The sequence below is a fragment of the Rhincodon typus genome, chromosome 6, assembly GCF_021869965.1.
Source record: "Rhincodon typus isolate 14 chromosome 6, sRhiTyp1.1, whole genome shotgun sequence".
NCBI lineage: Eukaryota > Metazoa > Chordata > Chondrichthyes > Orectolobiformes > Rhincodontidae > Rhincodon > Rhincodon typus.
The window spans coordinates 33813883-33835479 of record NC_063337.1 but is presented as its reverse complement, the minus strand read 5'-3'; the positions used below and the strand labels follow the sequence as shown (position 1 = coordinate 33835479).

At 39.7% G+C, this 21597-nt stretch overlaps 1 protein-coding gene across 4 annotated transcripts in view; it reads right to left on the bottom strand.

The window, feature by feature from the left end:
• LOC109929503 (ubiquitin carboxyl-terminal hydrolase 12-like) overlaps window positions 1-21253 on the bottom strand; it is a 54382-nt gene extending 33129 nt beyond the window's left edge. For all 4 annotated transcript variants that reach the window (XM_020529179.2, XM_048597659.1, XM_048597658.1 and 1 more), the window contains exon 1: window positions 21154-21253. In XM_020529179.2, the coding sequence (XP_020384768.1) occupies window positions 21154-21222 (69 nt within the window). In that variant the 5' untranslated portion in view covers window positions 21223-21253. The remainder of the gene's footprint in view (window positions 1-21153) is intronic.
• Between the last annotated feature and the right edge of the window lie 344 nt (window positions 21254-21597).

Sequence of the window (21597 nt, the reverse complement as noted above, 5' to 3'; positions counted from 1 at the left end):
ACCCCCACCCACTTCCTCTCCCCCATTTCTGAAGAAGGGTCTAGGCCTGAAACGTCAGCTTTCCTGCTCCTCTGATGCTGCTTGGCCTGCTGTGTTCATCCAGCTCTACATCTTGTTATCTCAGGTCACTTATGGGAGTTGTGCACAGGCCCCTTTTTAGCAACCACATGGAGGGACAATGTACCAAGGAAGAAAGAATGGGAGTTTTCAAAACCGTACAGCAATTATGATTCGGGATTCTGCTGTGTGACTGGAAAATAATCAGATTGGAACCAATAGTCTACAGGAGGAATTCACTGAATGTTTTCAAGACAATTTCTTAGATCAGCATGTTTTGGCACCAAACAAACAGACAGCAGGCTATACTAGGAGACAGTAAGAACTGCCAATGCTGGAGTCAGAGATAACACAGTGTGGAGCTGGAGGAACACAGCAGGCCAGGCAGCAGCAGAGGAGCTGGAAAGTTGACATTTTGGGTCGAGACCCTTCCTCAGAAATGGGGGAGGGGGAAAGGAGCTCTGAAATAAATAAAGAGAGGAGGGGTGGGGCAGGGGACGGTAGGTGAGATGCTGATAGGTGAGTGCAGGTAGGCAATGGTGGGGATTGGTCAGTGAGGTGGGAAAAGCGGATAGGTGGGAGAGAAGACGGACAGGTCAAGGAGGCGGGGATGAGAGGGAGGGTTGGACATACTAGACCCAGTTTTGACCAATGAAACAGGATTAACTACTGACCTCACAGCAAAAGCATCCTTATGTAGCAGTAACCACAATACGATTGAATTTTACGTAAATTTTAAAGGAGAGAAGTTCAGGTCCAAGACTACGATGTCGAATTTAAACAAGTGTATGAAAGGAGAGGTAGCAAAACTGAACTGGTTATCAAGGTTAAGGGACAGGTCAATAGGGATGCTGTGGCAAACAATTAAAGGGATATTCCAGAAAGCACAGAACAGACACACTACAACAAATAAAAAAAAATTCTAAAGGATGGATCCACCATCGGTTAACTAAGAAAAGATAGTATCAAACTCAAAGAAAAGAAATATAATTCTGCAAGGATAGATTGCACATCATAAGATTGGACAGAACATTTAAAAGAAAAGAATTACTAAAAGATTAATAAGGAGGAAAATATTTAAGTACAAGAGAAAGTTAGCCATAAATATAAAAAAGAAATCAGATATTAAAAATAAGAGAGAGTTAACAAAGTAAATGTTAGTCCTATAGAAACAGCCTGGGAAATTAACATTGGAGGATAAAGAGTTGGCTGATGAACTGAACAGATATATTGCATCGGTCTTCACTGTGGAGGATAAAAGTAGCATCCCAGAAATAGCTATAAATCAAGAACTGAAAAGGGAGGGAGGAACTTCAGGAAAAAAATATCGCAATTACCGGGCAAGCAGTACGAAGTAAACTGTTGGAACTGCGAGATGACAAACACCTTGGGCCTGACAGATTTCATCCATGGGTCTTAAAAGTAGTTGGGAGATAGTTGTTCAGTTGTCTTAATTTTCTAAAACTCATTAGATAGGGAAGCATCATTTGGATTGGAAAATAAGTAATGCAACTCCTTTTTTCAAAAAGGGGCGGAGGCAGAAAGCAGGAAATTCCAGGGCAGTTAGTTTAACATCGGTCATAGGGAAAATGTTAGAAGGTATCAATAAAGATTTTATAACATGGAACTTAGATAAGTTCAGGTGATCAGGAGGGGCCAATTTGATTTAGTCAAATGGAAATCACGTTCAATTAATTTATTGGACTTCTCCGAAGAAGAAACTTGTGCTCTAGATAAAGGGGAACCAGTGGACATGTTGCATTTAGATTTCCAGAAGGCATTTGATAAGGTGCCATATCAAGGTTACATGTGGTAAACAAAAGCTCATGGTATAGGAAGTAACATATCAGCTGGACAGAAGATTGATTTGCTAATAGAAAGCTGAGAGTAAGAATAAATGGGCGTTTTACAAGCTCACAGGATGTCATGAGTGGTGTGTTACAAGGGTTAATGCTGGGGCATCAATTCTTTAGCTTACGCAAATAGTTTAGACAAAGGGGATCAAAGATATGGTGGCTAAATTTGCTGACAAAGCTAGGTAGGAAAGTGGGATGTTAAGAGGACGTTAGCAGCCTACAAAGGGATATAGATAGGCTAAATGAGTGGGCAAAGATCTGGCAAATGGAGTACAATGTGAGAATTTGTGACTTGTCCATTTTGGCAGAAAGAATTAAAAAAAAAATTATCTAAATGACGAGGGGCTGCCGAGTTCTGAGGTGCAGAGAGCTGTGTGTGTCCTACTGCATGAATCACAGAAGGTTAGCATGCAGGTACAGCAAGTAAATCAGGTAAGCTCATAAAATGTTATGGTTTATTGTAAGAGGAATTAAACGCAAGAGTAGGGAGGTTATAGTTCAGTTGCACAGGGTATTGGCGAGATTGCATCTGTAGTACTGTGTACAGTACTGATCACTATTCTTATAGAAGGATATTAATGCATTGGAAGCCACTCAGAAAAGGTTTACTGGACTAATACCTGGAATGAGTGAATTGACCTGTATCTTCTGGAGTTTAGAAAAGTCAGGGGATGACTTAATTGAAACATGCAAGGTCCTGAAGAGACCTGACCATGTGGATATTGAAAGGATGTTTCCTCTTGAAAGAATCTAGAACTAGGGGTCATAGTTGGTTTTAAATGGCTGCACACTTATTTTTAAAGAGGGTTGAGTGGTTATGAAATTAAAATCAGCTCAGCCAGATCTTATTGAATGGCAGAGCAAGCTGGAAGGGCTGAGTGGTTTACTCCTGTTTCATATTTGTATATTCATAACACACAAACAGCAGACAAGATACATTCTCTGCTCCATGTAGGTTTTTATCCCTTCTGTCTTGCCATACTGTCCTAATTCCTTAATTTCATGTGACTGGTTCTAATTTGCACATACATGTCAATTATTAACCATTTTTAAATTACTAAGGTACTTTATCTGTCCAAAGATCCCTCTTGTTCAAATGACATTCATCTTGGTTTCCTCTCTTAATGATGCATTATTCTGTCATCACAGAATCAAGAATTTCTCAGCCATTTCATTTTTATCTCCCACAAAATTCCTGGATATTGTTTCAGCCACTGACTCAGGTTGGGCATCCCTTGATCTATTGGCCTTCTGCAAAACAAAATTGTAAGTGTTCATTTTGTTTATTGGTAATTATATTACATTTATTGGTCCCCATTTCACAAGTTACTGACTTTTGGAAATCACTTTATACTATAGCATTTAGCTCCTTAAAACTCAATTTTGAACATCAGGAATCTGATAAAAAAAAAACAGATATTTTGTTCCAATAAAAACTGCTTCAGTTTCTATAGACTCACCTCATAACTGAAATTTTCATCTCTGGTAGGACTGTAATGAATTGCTTCTCTACCTGTTGGAAGATCTTCTAGCCTTTGTAAAGTAAGGGACTCAAAAATTGTCCATTGTATTCCAATTATGTTTTAATGTATGCATATAAAATTAGGATCACTTTGATGCTCTAGCATTCAATGGGCTCAACTTTCCTTTCAGGTCAAAATCCTGATCCTGGGACCATTTCCAGGTCTGCTCCAATTTTCACCCATCAGGAGAAGCAATTTTCAAAACAATGACATGACCTGTTGCCATGTTCACCACCCAATTAGCGGCAGAGAATGAAGTAACTGGGGCTTGAGCAAAGCTGACCTAACATACAGGAAAAAATGGCAGTGCTTCCTGCGGTCAGTGATTACTTAGGAATGGAGGAGGCAGCCAGCTACAAGCCAAGCAGAGAAGGAATGTACCACAATTCACTGATGCCTCACTTGGAGGTATTATTAGAGACAGTGGCTGCATAGTACTGCATTATTTCATATCTGCTCTGGACACAGGCAGCTGGAGAACAACTAATATGATACAGTACCAAGGGTGGTACAGATAAACCAGTGAGTCTAACATCATTGGCGGTGAAACGATTGAAAAAAGTTCTGAGGGACAGAATTAATCTTCACTTGGAGAGGCAAAGATGGCTTTGCTTGGGGTGATCATGTCTGACAGATTCAATTGACTTTTTTGAGGAGATCATGAGATGAGTGGATGAGGGCAGTGCAGCGAGTGTCGTCTACGTGGACTTCAGCAAGGCTTTTGACAAAGTCTCGCATGGGAAACTGATCAACAAGGTAAGAGAACATGGGATGCAGGAAACTTTGGCAAACTGGATCCAAATTCACTTAGGGGCAGGAGGCAAGGCCTGATGGCCAAAGGCCTCCAGTCACATTTACAGCCTGTGTTCAGTGGCATTTCTCAGGGTTTGGTGCTGGTTACTTTGCCGTTAGTAGTGTACATTATTGATCTAAACACAAACATTGAACGTTTGATCAGTAGGTTCACAGATATAAAGGAAAATTGGTGGTGTGGTAAATAGCAACGAGGAAAGCCTTACAAGACAATACAGATGGGCTGCTCAGATGATCAGAACAATAGCAAATTAATTTAATCTTGAAAATTAAGGTGTTATGTATTTTGCAAGGACTAACAAGGCAAGGGAGTACACAATGATTGTTAGGACCCTAAGTAGTATAGGGGATCAGAAGGACCTTGGTGTGCATCCATAGATCCGTGAAAGCAACAGGATAGGTGGATAAGACAGTTAAAGTATATGGGATACTTGCATTTATTAGTTGAGGCACTGAATACAAGAACAGGCAAATTATGTTAGAGCTGTACAAAACATTAGTTAACTACAGTACCGTGCGCAGTTCCGGTCATCACACTACAGGAAGGATGTGATTGCACAAGAGAGGGTACAGAGTAGATTCACCAGGATAATAGCCTGAACTAAAGCATTTCAGTTACAAAGAGCGACTACATAGGCAGGGGCGGTTTTTCTTCAAACAGAGAAGGCTGAAGGGATCATAATTGTCGAGGAAAGAGACAGGTTAGGGGAAACAATTCTTTCTACCTTAGTGGAGAGGTCAATAACCAGGGTGCCTAGATTTAAGCTAAAAGGGCATGTGATTTATTGGAGAACTATTTACACAAAGGTGGTGGTGAGTTTCTGGAACTCTGTCTGAAAGGGTCGTAGAGGCAAGAACCATTGCACCATTGTAAAAAAAAATATGAGGCTGAAGCATTCGCAGCAAACTTCAGCCAGAAGTGCCAAGTGGATCATCCCTCTCGGCCTCCTACGGTGATCTCCAGCATCTCAGAAGCCAGTCTTCAGCCAATTCAATTCACCCCATGTGACGTCAAGAAACAGTTGGAGGCACTGAATACTACAAAGGCTATGGGCCCTGACAACATTCTGGCAATAATACTGAAGACTTGTGCTCTAGAACTTGCATCTTCCCCTAGCCAAGCTCTTCCAGTACAGTTACAACACTGGCATCTACCCGACAATATGGAAAATTGCCCAGGTATGTATGTACACAAAAAGCAGGATAAATCCAACCTGGTCAATTAGTGCCACATCAGTGTGCTCTCAATCAGTGAAGTGATAGACAGTTCTATCAAGCAGCACCTGCTCAGCGACGCCCAGTTTGGGTTCCACCGGGGCCACTCAGATCTTGACCTCATTACAGCCTTGGTTCAAATGTAGATAAAAGAGCTAAGGTGACATTGACAGCCCTTGACATCAAGGCTGCATTCGACAGAGTTTCAAATCAAGGAGCCCTAGCAAAACCAGAATCAGTAAGTATCAGGGGGCATACTCTCTGCTGGTTGGAATCATACCTGGCACATGCAAAGATGGGTGTGGTTGTTAGAGATCAATCATCTTAGCTCCAGGGCATCTTCGCAGGAGTTCCTCAGGGTAGTGTCCTAGGCCCAACAATCTTCATCTGCTTTATGACGACCTTCCCTCCATCATATGGTTAGAAATAGGTATGCTCAATGATTGTGCAATGTTCAGCATCATTTGTGACTCCTCAAGTACTGAGGCAGTCCATGTTTAAATGCAACAAGATCCGAGTGTGGGCTGACAAGTGGCAAGTAACGTTTGAACCACACAAATGCCAAGCAATGACCACCTCCAATGAGAGGATTTAACCACCAACTCTTGACATTCCATGGTGTTGCCATCACTACATTCCCCACTGTCAACATCCTGGAGGTTGTCATTGACCAGAATCTGAACTGGACTCACCATATGAATACAATGGCTACAAAAGCAGGTCAGAGGCTGGGAAAAGTGTATGAATAATTCACTGTCGGACTCCCCAAAGCTTGATCACTATCTATAAAGTCACAAATCATGAGTACGATGGAATACTCCCCACTTGTCCCCAGCTCCAACAACACAAGAAGCTTGACACCACAGGACAAAGCAGCCCACTCGACTGGCACCACATCCACAAGCATCTGCTACTTCCAGCATTGACACACTGTAGCAGCACGCGTACAAATTACAAGATTCATTGCAGAAATTCTCCCATGATCCTTAGACAGCACCTTCCAAACCCATAATCATTTCCATCTAAAAGGACAAGGTTAGCAGATATGTCAAAACACCACCACCTGGCAAGTTCCCTACCAACCATTCTGACTTGGAAAATATATTGCCACTGCTGGGTCAAAATCCTGGAACCCTCTCCGTAATGGCATTGTGGGTGTACCTACAGCACATGAACTGCAGCTGTTCAAGACAACAGCTCACCAGCACCTTCTCAGGGGCAACTAGGGATGGTCAATAAATGCTGGCCAGCCAGTAACAACCTTCAAGAGAATATTACAAATTTATCTTCCTATTTTTCACTGTTTCCCCACCATCTCAACTGAGATTTTTTTATCCAGTTTGAATTCTTTATTACAGCAATTTTAATTTGCACAGAATTAAAGTTAGCTTTTAAACAACCTATGCCTTCATACCCAATATCGACTTCGGATATGTACAACACAAACTCTAGAAAATTTAAATAAATGGAATATACCGAACAACGCAATCAACTGACAAAGCAAAGCAAACTAATGTTTGATTCACTCAGCAACAGTAGAATTATCCTTAAGCCGGCTGCTCCATTACTAAAACAAGTAAAAGTTTAAACTCAAATAAAGGAGTTAATTACACCTTGAGAAACAAGAACATTCATCCTGACTGTACTTAGAAATATTGTTATGCATTAAGAAACATAAAACATTCTCAATATGCACTAGAAATAGTTACCACCAGTGGTAGGACATCGGTGTGATCCTTCATCATGACGTTTGGTGTGAAGTATTAAACAGCCTTACTGCACTTATTTATTCAAGTTCCCTTCAGGACACGTGCTGCACATATCATTCCACAATGGACAGTTCGTTTTCTATTTAGTTTACGGCAATACTACTTTAACTTGCTATTAACAGGTGCATGAAGAGAACATAATTCATCCAAATCTTCCCATCTCAGACAATTTGAAGTCATCGGGTCTTAAAATTGACTTCAACAACTTCAAACCGAAGTTCCAACTTGCTTTGATAATAGGACCTGCTAAAGTGGAATGGCTGTTCTGGTGCTTTGAGTTTGAGGAGAGAACAGTTTGATACTTGGGATGAAAAATCCCGTTGATGTAATTGGCATATCCGTGTCAATTTACCTTGCTTTTCCATTCGGCTCCCAAGCCTTCCCCTTTGCACCAGATTTTGTTTCCAGCTTTAACTACTCTCATTCTCTGGATCTCACAGGTTTCTAATTTCTCTCATCTTATCTTACACTACAGTTCTTTCAGTTAACCATCTCCTGTTATCCGACTAATTACTTTAAAGTTCATTTGTTTGCTTTTCTTTAATTTCCCACCACTTCCTTCCTTGGTTGCGTTTCAGTTTGTAAATTATACAATGTTGTTTCCAGGTCTGATGAAAGGCTGTCTCAAATGTCAACATCTCTTTCTTCACAGTATTTTCAATTTTAGGGCTTTTTTTTTTTAAAAAAGTTCTTTCATGGGGTGTGGTTGTCACTGGCATTAGTTATGTCCATCCATAACGGCCCTTGAACTGAGTGACTTGCTAGGTCATTTTAGAAGGCAGGGAAGAGTCAACTCCATTGCTGTGGACGTGGAATCACAACTAGGTCAGGCGATTTCTTTCCCCAAGGGCCATCTGTGAACCAGAGTTTTTTTTTAAAAGCATTAATCCACGGTAGTTTCCAGGTTTCATTAATTGAACTTTAAATGCCACCAGCTGCCATGGTAGGATGTGAACCAGTGGCCCCAGATTGTTAGTGAGATAACCAATCATGATATTACCTCACCTCAATTGTGCTTCCTCTCACCTGATGAAGAGCTACCTTACTATCTTGCAACATCAGGGCAGCACATGTGCAAATAAATCAGGTTCAGCCATTCATATCCAATTAGAATTTTTTCATGCGTGCTTAGGAGGTGTGCATGTTTGGAGTGGTGTTTGTCTTCTTGAACAGACACACTGTAGTGGCATGTGGTATGGAATTAAAGCCCCCTTTAGGACAATGAGGTAAAGGCTGTAGGTTTCCTTGAAGTTAATTAGAGAACCAGTTTTTTTTTATGACAACAGTTTAAGTGGTCACTGCTACAGGTACTAATTTTTAGCCCCAGATTTGATTTGCAGTTACCCATCTCCTCAAAGAAAACGTAATATTACTTAGTCAGACTAAATGAAAAGTGCTACTCTATGTCATCTTGTCTCTTTTTGTTCAATACAAGCGCTGAACTAAAGAACTTTTTTGTGACACTTTGATTAAAAATATCAGATTTTCTGATAAGAATCATTACAAATGGGGAGAAAATGCTCAGCAAGGATCACATGGTCTTTTAGTAGAGACACTGCCTGGGGAAAAATACATCAATTAACAATCATCGGTTAGCTGCCAGGCTTTATTCAAATTTTAAGCTACGCAGGTTCACTCTGATTTTTTGAGGCATTGCACAGAGGGGAATTTCTGGGGGAAACGGCAATGCCTCTACCAATCAGCACTCTCCTCTTATGCAATTGGTATCCTTGCAAATTGTCCTGAACAGTACAAGATGAAAAGTTTCAACAAAGTGTATCTTTTATGAGCAATACTCAAGGCTTGCACTACTAAAAGACTAGAAGACAGGAGTCCAAAGACAGCATTCTCATTTATGGAAATGTTGAGAACCCGAGGACAAAATAAAAGGAACCAAAGAAAAGTGAAATGGAGAAAAGTATATATGTTTTAAAAATGAAGCAAATCACTGCAAAGTAGGATGCAATGCCTAAAAAGATGGTGGAGACAAGTTCAACTGCAACTTTGAAAAAGGAATTTGATAAGCACCTGAAGGAATAAAAATTACAAGCCTATAGGGTAAGGTGGATAGTTGCATTAGCTAAGTAGTTCTTGCAGAGTGCCAAAAAAAATGGCTCCACATTCTGAAAGGCTTCATTCTTCGCTGTAATCAATGATTCTATACAGATATATATATTCCATATGGTACTTATACACACAAATGTTCTTGAGCATTAGGCAACATAATAGAAAAATTCACATCAGCCAGCAATCAAAACTTATATCAATGAATGCAAACAGCTCTGTTCATTAAGTAGCATGAAGCTGAGAAGGTAACAAAATAGGTTTCATTTAAAAAAGCTGAAACATTACCTGACTCATACTGAAATACAAATGGCATCGTGCACCATTTATCTAGACAAGGAACACCTAGGAAGTAGTAACTTTCCAACTGTACATGGAAGAAATATGGTTACCAGTATGAAATATGTACTGTTTATAATATTCAGAAATGACATCTTGTGTGCCTCACAATCAGTAGTAGATGCACTGTGAATGTCACAATTTTTAAAAATGTACAATATTTTTAATAACACCTTAGTTTGAAATCACAGCTGAGCTATTTTTGCACTTTATTCACAGAACAGTTTAGATGTCAATTACGTGCACTGATGCACTGCATCTTTCCGATGAAAATGGAACCTTTTCATGACAATTATTTTAATTAACAATTGGGGGAAAAATATACATGGAATTCCAAAGGCAAAGTTTGCTATTTTGTCACATTGAATCTTAGTACACACCTTTTATCCAATAAAAATAAATCCATCAATCAATTTTTATTCCAAAAGGAAACAAAGACTATGAGCTAAGAAAACATTGCAACACACATAGTAATCAGCCACCACGTTAGCAAGTCAGGTCAGGTCAGAAGTGAACAATTTCTGTTATCACAAAGAAACTGTAGGTATTCAAAGACACATTGAATAGCAGTACGTTAGACTCATTTCATATTTGTAACAATTACTAAAAAAAAGTCTGAATATGTGCAAAAACAGAAATCCCCAGAACCATTTAATCAGTTTTGTATTTAGCCAGATAGAAGGAAGCTCAGATTCTCTAACATAAGTTAACATGCTCTTTAGAAATACCATGTTTATATATCTTCAGCATTCTATGAACAATTTCACAGAATTAACAATCATTTTTAAAGTCAAATAAAACAAAGTCAATTATTAATGATGTGGTAAGGTCTATGCTAATCATACATGCCTTAAAATAGACATAGGGAGTATATAAATCATGAGATTACAATTTTAAACTTCTATATGCAGCATTGAGGATTGCATTTTAGAATCATTCATGCAAAACTACAGTAAGAAAGTAACTGCAGTAACCTCAAAGGAGGGAAAAAATGATTATACTGCAAATGTGAAGACTTAGTCTGTGACAAATGTCACCTAAATTTGAGGGTAAAGATACTGCTGCAAATTTTGGCTTTTAAATAATTACTTCAAAAACTGCGCATTATATAAAAGGAAGTTGTTGCGAGTGATTTTGTAAGATAGGAATGCAACATGTTTGATTTTACTCAGACAGTATAAATGGACATCCACCACTTTATTGTTTGTAGCCAATACGTGGATGATACAGAGGCAATTAATTTTATTGTTGCTTCAGCATAAGATAAAAGGAGTGGGAGATGCCCATACATGGTTGGCATATGGTGCAGTTGGAAGTGTCATACTAACTTATTTTTACCCCTTTTCTTCAGAAGACAAATATAATTTCAGCCAGAACATCATCTACCTCATATTTCTGGCGTGTAATATCATCAACTTACAAAAAGCAAAAAATACTTGCATCTGAACTCATAGAATGCTCAGAATCTATTAAAATACAATAGCTTTAAAGTCCAAGATATTAGTTTTGCAAATGAGTCACACAAATTCTTAGTAAAGATTAAATTTCATTTTAGTTTATGCTTCAAGAATCATGCAAACTCATAACCCTCTTTGTTGATTCAGCAATTCTGATTGCCTCTGTGAAAGATGAAATGAAGAATGCAGTTGAAATGCTGGAGTCCCGAGTCTGAGTCTATCATGCTTAATAATTGGTATTCCATTTTGGAAACTGGTGAAGACAACAGTTCTTCAGGGAAATGCAGCCACAGCCAGCCCATGGCATCAAAGGCAATTCAGCTTTACAAGGAAGGAAGAAAGAAGAAGAATAAAAATGCAATAGTTATAAGGGATTCCTTAAAGTATGAGATAGAGATTTGTGGAAGCAAAGATGACTCCAGGATGGTGTGTTGATGTCAGGATCAAGGATGTCACAGAGCCCTGTTGGACATCGTTCTGGGGAAGGGGATTGGCCAGGTGTCGTGGTCCACATTGGGAACAATGTCATAGGTTGGAAGTTAGATTTCAGGGAGTTAGGAAGGAAATTAAAAAGTAGGACCTTGAGCAGTAACCTCAGGATTACTTCCAGTGCTACGTGCTAATATGCATAAGAGCAAGAGGATTGATCAATTGAATAGAGGGGCTGGAGAACTGGTACGAGGAGGAGGAGCAATAGAGTTGACGAATTGGGATAAGTTTGATGCAGTATAAACTGGATGGGTTGTACCTTAATGGGACTGGGACTCATATCCTCACGGGGATATTTGTTAGTGATGTTGGCCTAGGTTTAAACTAGCTTATGAGGGGGATAACAACGCAAGGGTAACCCAAATTGGAAAGTAGTAAAGTTAGTAATAGGAGGTCTAACAGACTGTATGGAGACTAGAAGACAGTAGAAACAAAGACTACGCATCACTTATGCTTTGGAGAAACAAATTATGTTATGAAGCCAAAGCTAGAGGAAATCTCTTTGAATGCATGCAGCATTCATAACAAGGTAGACCATCTAAAGTCACAAAGAGAGGTATATGTACACACACAAATGGAGATGGATATGATCTAATTGTCATTACAGAAACATGGCTGTATGGCAACCAGGACTGGGAACTGAATATTCAAGGACATTTGATGTTTAGGAAGGACAGACAAGAAGGAAAAGGACAGAGAGTTGAGCTGATAATAAGAGATTTGTACATTTGTAAAGGAGGATCTCATATTGAAAGAACTGTGCAATCTGTTTGGGTTGAACTAAGAAACAGCAAGTGGTATCAGACATTGGATGGAGTTATTTATAGGCCATATGATAGTATAGGAGGACATGGCATAATCTGGACAGGAGTAAAGCATATAGCATGGACAACAGTTATGCAGGTTGAAGTCATCCACAAAATCAACTGAGTAAACAAATTGACCAGTAAAGCTGTGGAGAATCAAGTCTCAGGAGTGTATTAGGGATAGTTTTCTGGAGCAGTATTTTGAAAGGCAATGAGGACGACATGACATTTTAGGTCTACGACATAATCTAATTATCATATTGTGGTCAACAAGATTGTTACAACTTTACATTATGTTTGAAAGTGAAGTAATTCATTCTGAAGCAAGGGTGTTAAACTTGAATAAGAGAAATCATGAATGCATGAGACATACGTTGGCTGAGGTGGATTAAGAAAATCCATTAAAAAGGTATAACTATACACAGGCAATGGACGGTCTTTAAAATAACTACAAGACTTACAGCAATCATACATTCCTTCACTATGCAAAAATTCAAAAATAATCAGTCAACCATGGCTGACAAAGGAAATTCAGGATTGTATAAGATTAATAGAAAAGACGTTATTAAGTTGCCACAAGTAGCAGAGTTTGGAAGATTTATAGAATACTACAAAGAAGGACTAAGAAACTGATAGGAAAGGGAGAATAGAATATGAATGCAATCTAGCTAAAGACATAAAAATGAACTGTAAAAGCTCATGTACGTAAAATGGAGACATTTGATTAAAATAAATTTGAGTTTGTTACTGGCAGAGTCAGGAGAATTTATAATAGAGGATACAGAAATGGCAGAGAAGCGAAATGATTACTTGTTTGTTTTCACTGAAGATACCAAAAATGCCCCAGAAGTAGAGATTCAAGTGGCTAGAGACAATGAATTGTTGAAGGAAATTAGCACCAGGAAGCAGACTGGACCAAAAATTAATCAGACTGCAAGTTGATAAATCAGCAAGACATGGTAGTGTACATCCCAAAGTGTGGAAAGAGGTGGCTATAGAAATAAGCGATGCATTGTGATTATCTTCCAAAATTCTGTCGATTCTGGAATGATTCCTGTGGATTGGAAAGTAGCAAATGTCACTCCTGTATTTAAGTAAGGAACAAGAGAGAAAACAGGAAACTACAGACCTATTAGCCTTCCATTACTAGTATGGGAAAATGGTAGGAATCTATTCTAAAGGATGGGATAAATAGACACCTGGCTGATAATCTGATTGGGCATAGTCAGCACAGACTTGCAAATGGAAAAGAATGTTGGATTCTTTGAAGATGTTACTAATAAAATTGATTAAAAGACGAGCCAATGGATGCAATATACTTGAATTTTCAGAAGGCTTTTGATGAAGTTCCTCACATGAATATGGTTGTAAAAACTGAAGCATGAGATAGGCGCTAACATACTGGCTTTCCGTCTGTTAACCAAAGAGTAGGAATAAATAGGCCATTGTCGCATTGGTAGGCTGTGACTAGTGGGAAGTTAGATAGATCAGTTCTTGGACCCCAGCTTTCATAATATCAATGATTTGTAGATGGTGACTTTGCAGATAATACAAAGCTAAGTGGGACATGTTGTATAGATGTAAAGCAACTTCAGGAGGATTTACACAGATTTGATAAATGAGCTGGAACATGGCAGTTGGAATAGAGAATGGACAAAATGAGAGGTTGTCCACTTTGGTAGGAGAAAAAGGTGTGTAGATTTTTTTTTGTAAATGATAGGAGGTTGGACAGTGTAGACATACAAAGGGACCTCTGTGTTCTAGTCACTAAAGGCAAACAATACAAGTGCAGCAATCTATTAGGATGGTTAATCTTTGTTGAAAGAGGATTTGAGTACAAGAGTAGTAAAGTCTTGCCTCAGTTGTGTAGGAGCTTGGTTAAATCCCACCTTGAGTATGGTGTATAATTTTGGTTTTCTTATCTCAGGAAAGATATCATTGCTGTACAGGGATTGTAACGGAGGTCCACCAGACTTATTCACGGAATGGCAGAAGTGTCCTATGGAAAAGGAAATGGATCAAACTGGCCCTGTATTCTGTAGAGTTTTGCAAAACGAGAGGTGATCTCATTGAAATTTACAAAACACTTAAAGGAGATAGACAAGGTAGATGCAGGCAAGATGTTTCTCCTCACTGGGGAATCTGGAACTGGACGGAAAAATTTAAAAGTAAGGCAGACGCTATTTAGATCTGAGATTCAGAGATTTTGTTTATTCCGGGAGTTGTGATCTCAGAATTCTTACCACAGGGGATTGTGGAAGCGGTGACTTCGAATATGTTTAAGGCAACAAGTGGCAGATTTGATTACCAATGGCATACAAGATTACAGGATCGGAAAGGTAAAACATATTGAAATGTTCAATCAGCTATGATTGTATTGAATAGCTGGGAAGGCTCAATGGGAGACAGCGAACAAGATTCACCTTTGCAGACTTCTGTGAAGCAATGAAGATTGTGCAGCCTTATGATCTGAGAAACAGCATCTGACTGGCTGACTTCAAACCTGCCAATTGGGATCAAACTGGTGACCTGGATCAAGTCTAATTGAAACCGAGACAGAGTACTGAATGGCCAGTGCTGTATCCACAGACGGTTGACAGAACAGAGCAAACCCGACTCATGGAATTCTGCTGTACAAAGCCCCAGGATGTGCAATGACCACACTGGTGGGGGCTACAGGCTCCAGCTGCCGGTGTTCTTTCCTACTAACCAGTGGGGCACATCTCTTTTCACCATCTATAGGTGATTCTGAAATTCTTTAGCTCAGGCTTTTTAAGCAAGCTCAACTGCAACTCCACCCACCCTGTTCCTAGAGGAAATTGATTCCATCCTTGGATCACGTTCACTTGATGGAGCAAATGGCCATTCTGTTATACAGCAGGTACTCTCTACTCAATAGGCCTACTCCTGTTCCTATATTCCTCTTCCTATGTAAGTAACAGATGATAAACTCAAGAACATTCAACTTTGCCACAACTAAACTGAAAGAAGTGCAAGAGCTCACGTGCTGTTGAGATTTCCCTTTCCTTTAATCCAGATAAATGCCTTGCTATTCTTTCACAATGTAGCCAAGATGTTCACTTACTATAGAAATATATAAAATGGCAGCACCAACCTTGAGCCATATATCAGTGCAACTAATTCAACGAAATATTGTAGAAATATCTATAAGCAAAACATCAATGTCACTGATAACAATGCAATTGAGCATAAACAAATATTTACACTACCAATGGATAGCGCGTGCATTTTAATCAGACAATTAGTTTGGTACTACCATATGTGCCAAGTTACTGAAGAGATTTAGAATTTTACGTACGTTAAGATGCAAATCATGTTTTCAAAACTAGGAACCAGTACAATGATAAAACACCTGTTTCTTCAGGAAAACACTACCAAAAAAAATACGTAGTTATTTCTGCAAAACAATTCTGCTTGGAGGGCATTAAGGCAATAAAGAAATTACATTCCAAAAGTTGTGTTTTTAACAGTCAATTGTATTATAACGTAAATTTTCTTTATTTAAAAATAGCAATGAAATTATTGCAATCTGTTGTGTTTTTGTTTGTTTGCCTGCACTTGAATGGCAACAATTATAACCATGTGGGTCCATAATATTAGAAAGTGGACTAAGATTTAGGATTACAAGATGTTCAAATATCCGCAAGAAAACAGGATGTAAAGAGTTTGCAAAAGACAAAAACATTATCAGGATCATAGTGGAATTTTGCAACAAGGGCGGTGGGGGGGGGGGGGGGGGGGGGGGGGGGGGTGGTGGGATATGGTGCAGAACTGAAATGGTAGTAGGACTTCGTAAGATCACAGTAAGGGGAAATTGTCAACATGTTAATAGTCAGAAGGGACCTGCAGGGGATTACTGATAAGTGCATACTGGCAGCACAGAGAAAAAAATTGATCGCCTGTGCAGGGGATTGATAGGATTGATATAGGCTTGATAGGAAGTGGCATACAGGTGTGGTTTGAGCACACTGCTGGTGAACATTCTTAACCACTGACCTAACAAAAGCTGTATTATTTGAAATTGAGCAATTTTTAATTATTTTAAATACAATCAAAGTATCCTCAAATTCCACACTAATGACCTCAACAATGCTTCATCTTACTGCTGCCACTATGCTCTTCTACAAATTCCACATACAGTATCAAAGGGTGGGTGGGTGGATGGGTGCGTGCGCGTGCCTGTGTGTCTGTGTCATTGGTCCAACTAGACAGATAGACTTCATGGAAAGAGAGAGTATTAGAAAGGAAACAATGGCCGAAAAAGGCAACGAGAGGGATACTGTCAAAACTCTGGCCTATCAAAGCAGTACTAATTAACTTGGAGACACAGAGGAATCTCACAAGACAAGTAACAATGTCACCTGAGAATTAAAAGACAAGTAAAATGAATAGGCAAGTGTAATCATACCAGAAAAGGTTGACAAGTGTGACAGGAACAAACAGAAAATGCAATAACTGCAAAAAAAAAGCACGCAGTTAAACATAAACATTAGTTTGGTGTAGTGGCATCACCTGAGGGTCAGGCAGTTGTGGGTTCAATCACTATTTATGATCAAGGATGGCACTTTAGTATAGTATAGTATATTTTCAAATGTACTGCCTGTCAAATAAAACACTAATCCAATACTTTATATCAGTTCAAGTGAATGTGAAAGACCCAATGTACAAATTGAAACAGAACAGGGAGTTCTCAGTGTCCTGGTGATTATTTCTCTCTCAACCAATGTAATAATGAATTCACTGGATATTTATCTCCTTTTCTTCTTGTGGGATCCTGCAATTATGAAATCGACACAAGTGCTTTCCTCTGAAGAGTAAATACCATTAACTATAATCAAGGAGTGGGAGTAGACCATTCAGCCCCTTGAGCTTGCTCAGCCATTCAATAAGATTGTGACTGACTTGATTGTCACCTCAAGTCTGCAGTCCCATTTATCCCAGATAACCTTCCACCCGTTGCTTAACAGGAATCTATCTACTTCTACCTTCAAGGAAGAGAGTTCCAAAGGCTCAAGGGGAGTGGGAGGAAGAAAATTGCCCCATCTGTTTTAAATGAAAGACCCCAATTTTTGAACAGTCACCTCTAATTCTTGGGTCTCCTATTAGAGGGCACACACATCCTCTGCACATCTACCTTGTCAAAATGCTCAGGATTACAAAGGATTTGTAAAGGTGGTACATAAATAGAAATTTGTTCTTCAGCAATATACATTCACACAAAAGAGTATAGAATTGAACCAAATAAAGGTGTGAACAACTTGTGCTTTAGAAGTGGTTTAGGTGACTTTAAGAGTAACAATTCGATCAAATTTATCTTCCATTTTCCCCAAATGACCTCCATTCCTCCCTACACTACCAATTTCATTATGAGCCAAAAACTGAAATTTAAATTAGTGTAGTTAGATCTTTGTTGACTAGTGCAGATTTGATTGGGTGAAAGATGTGCTGTAAATGTCCGAGTTTATATTTAGGTTTGAAATGCTGCATATCATTTTAAAGCTAAAAAACTTGAAACCAAGCAGTTACTAATTTTTCAACCAATTCATACACATCCACGAGGAACTGTAAACATCAGATGGTGGCAACTGGCATGACTGTTTAGAGGTGGGCCAAAAATCTGGAACTCTTTAATAGCACCGGAGTGTACCTACACCTTTTGGACTGCAGTAGTTAAAAGGCAGCTCACCACCACCTTCCCATAAAATTATGAAAAACATGAACAGGACTAGGTTGTTTGGCTCCTCAAGCCTGCTCCACCATTCAATAGGATAATGATTGATCTGACATTCCTCAGGTCTACTTACCTGCACTTTCCCCATAACCCTCAACTCCCCTATTGATCAAGAATCTATACAAAAGGATTCTGCCCCCACAGCTGTCTGTGGCAAGGAGTTGCAAAGATTCTCAACCCTCAGAGAAGAAATTCCTCATTTCAGTCTTAAATTGACACCCCTTTATTCCAAGACCAAACCAATTAGTCTTCGACTCGCCCTGGAGGGGAATATCCTCTCTGAATTTACCCTGTCATGCCCCTTAAGAATCCAATATGTTTCAATTAGATGACATCTTATTCTTCTAAACTCCAATGAGTAGAGTCTCAATCTGTTTAATCTTTGTTCATAAAAGACAATCCCTCCATACTGGGGAATCATCCTGCTGAGCCTTCTCTGAACTGCCTCCTATGAAATAATATCTTTCTCTAAACGGGACCAAAATTGCTCACAGTACCCCAGATACAATCTCACCAGCACCTTGTACAGTTGCACTAAGACTTCCTAATCTTATATTCCAACTCCCTTGAAATAAGGGCTAATATTCCATTAGCCATCCTGATTGCTGGCTGCACCTGTGTGTTAACTTTGCAATTTGCAAGTTTGTCACTTTGCAAGTACCCCCAAGTCCCTTTATGCTGCAGCTTTCCTCAGTTCCCCTCTGTTTAAATAAGATTCTGATCTTTTATTCTCCTCCCAAAATGAACAACTTCACATTTTCCCACATCTTACTCCATTTACCAACTTTTTTTTGCCCACTTAATCAACATCTTTCTAAACTATTGAATTCCCCTCGCAACCTGACGTTCCACCTATTTTCAGGTCATCTGCAAGCTTGACTACAGTTCACTTTCTTCCCAAGAGTAAATACAGTTAGCAGCAAATGCTAGCCTTGAAGGAGCTAAAAAAACGAGTAGGAAACCGATCACAAGATCTTACCCTGTAGCAAGGCAAGAGATTTTGACAACATAGCAAAGTATGACATTTAAAAAGGTTGCCAATTAAAATCAGCATCTAACACCATTTTTGCAATTTCACCTCTTCGCCTTTGTATTTTAATCAGCATCACCAACTGAAAGCATAGATTTCCGATTGCTCTCAATTCAGCAAGTTTCTAGCTGGTTATTTCAACAGCTCCTTTTTCAGGTTTTCTAGCACCCAGCTCACAAACCTTGTTTAAATATCAAAGTTTGAATTATAGTGCCAGTGTGAGAAGTATGTGCCAAATACACAAGCTACTATAATCATAACCAACTGGAAATGGCTTTACTTTTAGATGTGTTGATACTTTGAAACATGCTGTTCATTAAAACTAAAGTGCCAGTGCAGAGAAGTTAATTTTGTAAAGCTACGCTGTGGTGGGAAATTCTCAGAATGCATCCTGAATGTCGGAGCTGCAACAAATCACTTGTCCTATTCATAATAACACATTGGTAAAACCACCCATTTAAACATCTAACCATCATCTAAAATACCACCTTGACATTTATAATTGCAGCAGTTCCATGGTCAAGAAATCAGGACAACGCCTCTGCTTCCTCAGGAGGCTAAGGAAATTCAGCATGTCCACAAAGACTGTTACCAACTTTTAGTGAGGCACCATAGAAAGCATCCTATCTGGATGCATCACAACATGGTATGGCAACCACTCTTCCCAAGACCGCAAGAAACTACAGGGAGTCTTCAATATAGCCCAGTCCATCACATGAACCAGCCTTCTAGCCACTGACTCCATTCATACTTTCCACTACCTCAGTAAAGCATACAACATAATCAGAAACTCCCCTTTCCTGGTTATACTCTCTTCCGTTGGGCAGAAGATATAAAAGTTTGAATACACGCATGACCAGGATTCAAGAACAGCTTCTTCCCACTTATCAGGCATTTGAACAGACCTCTCAAATGTTAATGCTGGCCTCTCTCTCTCTCACCCTCCCTCCTCCTGCCCCCCACGCCTTCTCTGCAGCTGTAACACCAAATTCTGCACTCTGTTCTGCTACGTAATGCCCTTTGTACTGTACAATCTGCCTGTACAGCATGCAAAACAACACTTTTTACTGTATCTTGGTACAGGTGACAGTAAATCAAATCAAATAAATAATTTGCTCTGGTGATTGATTAAAAACACAGAAATGAAGCTATTTTGATTTACAACAAGAATTTATCATGTACTAAATTTTCACAACAAAATTTGAAGAGGGTAGCACCACCACAAATGAACAAGTGAAAAACAATATTTTGCTAAAACGTTAATATTAACATTAGTGGGCCAAATAACTGCTTCTGCTCTTATGATCTTATGACATCCGCCAAAGTAAATAGTTTTTGTTTTCACATTGGATGAAACTATCACAGTTGGATTTCCAATTGAATTTCAAGGACTTACTAAACTCAATGCAAATCAGGACTTCAGGTGGGGCTTGACTGTTGCTGATCCTTGATCAAAGTGACACACAAGTGCGTTTATTAATCCCGGAGAGGAATATTGTGTGGTTTTTATACGTCCTTTTAAAAGATCCCTTGAATGAATTAAGGCCAAATACCCCACAGTGGATTGGAAGCAGGACACAGAAGGGAAAGCGAGACTCACTGGTGGTTACTCACTGGTGCTTTCCCCTGCACCTGGCTCCCGGCCTTGGGGAAAACGCTGCAGCCGCCGCCCCATACCGGGAAGGTCCCACTCGGGGCCTGCGGTACAGCACCGAGTGGGCAGGAGGACCCCGGCTCCTTCCTGAATGTGATTAGATCATTGGAGTTCGTTTCCCCCCACCCCCGGGCCAGTAGCAGCAAGAGGCCAGAGGGGAAGCCCGGAACTCGGAGTAAAACCGTGGCCCAGCAAACGAGGGGTAGACCAGGAGCCGCCTCCTCCTCTCTTCTACACGCCGGCAGAGCCGCCCGTCCTGGCTGTTAGCAAAAACAAGAAGCGAGTAACTAGCGGCCCTGCGGAGGCGCCGCAACACCCCGATCACGTACCATGGTACAAATGGAAGCGAGTTTCCCGACTGTCATTAGTATTTCCATCCGTCCACCGCCATGTTTCATCCGCTCATTCAGCACCGATTGGAAGGGTGGGGTGGGGGGGGGGAGAGGAGGGGAGGGGGGGGGGGATGCGGAGGCCATGGGGTCCTAGCGCCCGGCACACACCTGCTCTACGCACCCAACTCTTGTAGATTGATACATTGCAAAGAACATGTCTTACAAAGAAAAAAAATCAGAACACGATTGTTGTCATCTGTAAACGAAAACTGTTTTTTTATTAACAGTATGCGGGTAAAGGGCAAGGATAAATTTGGCGCATATTAGAGGAAAGTATTAAGACATGAGGAAGGTGAAAAAGACGATAATCTTTAGTCTGGAGAAAAGCAATTCAAGTATAATGAGTTGGCTAGTCTCCTCCAAGACGGATTTTTATTAATA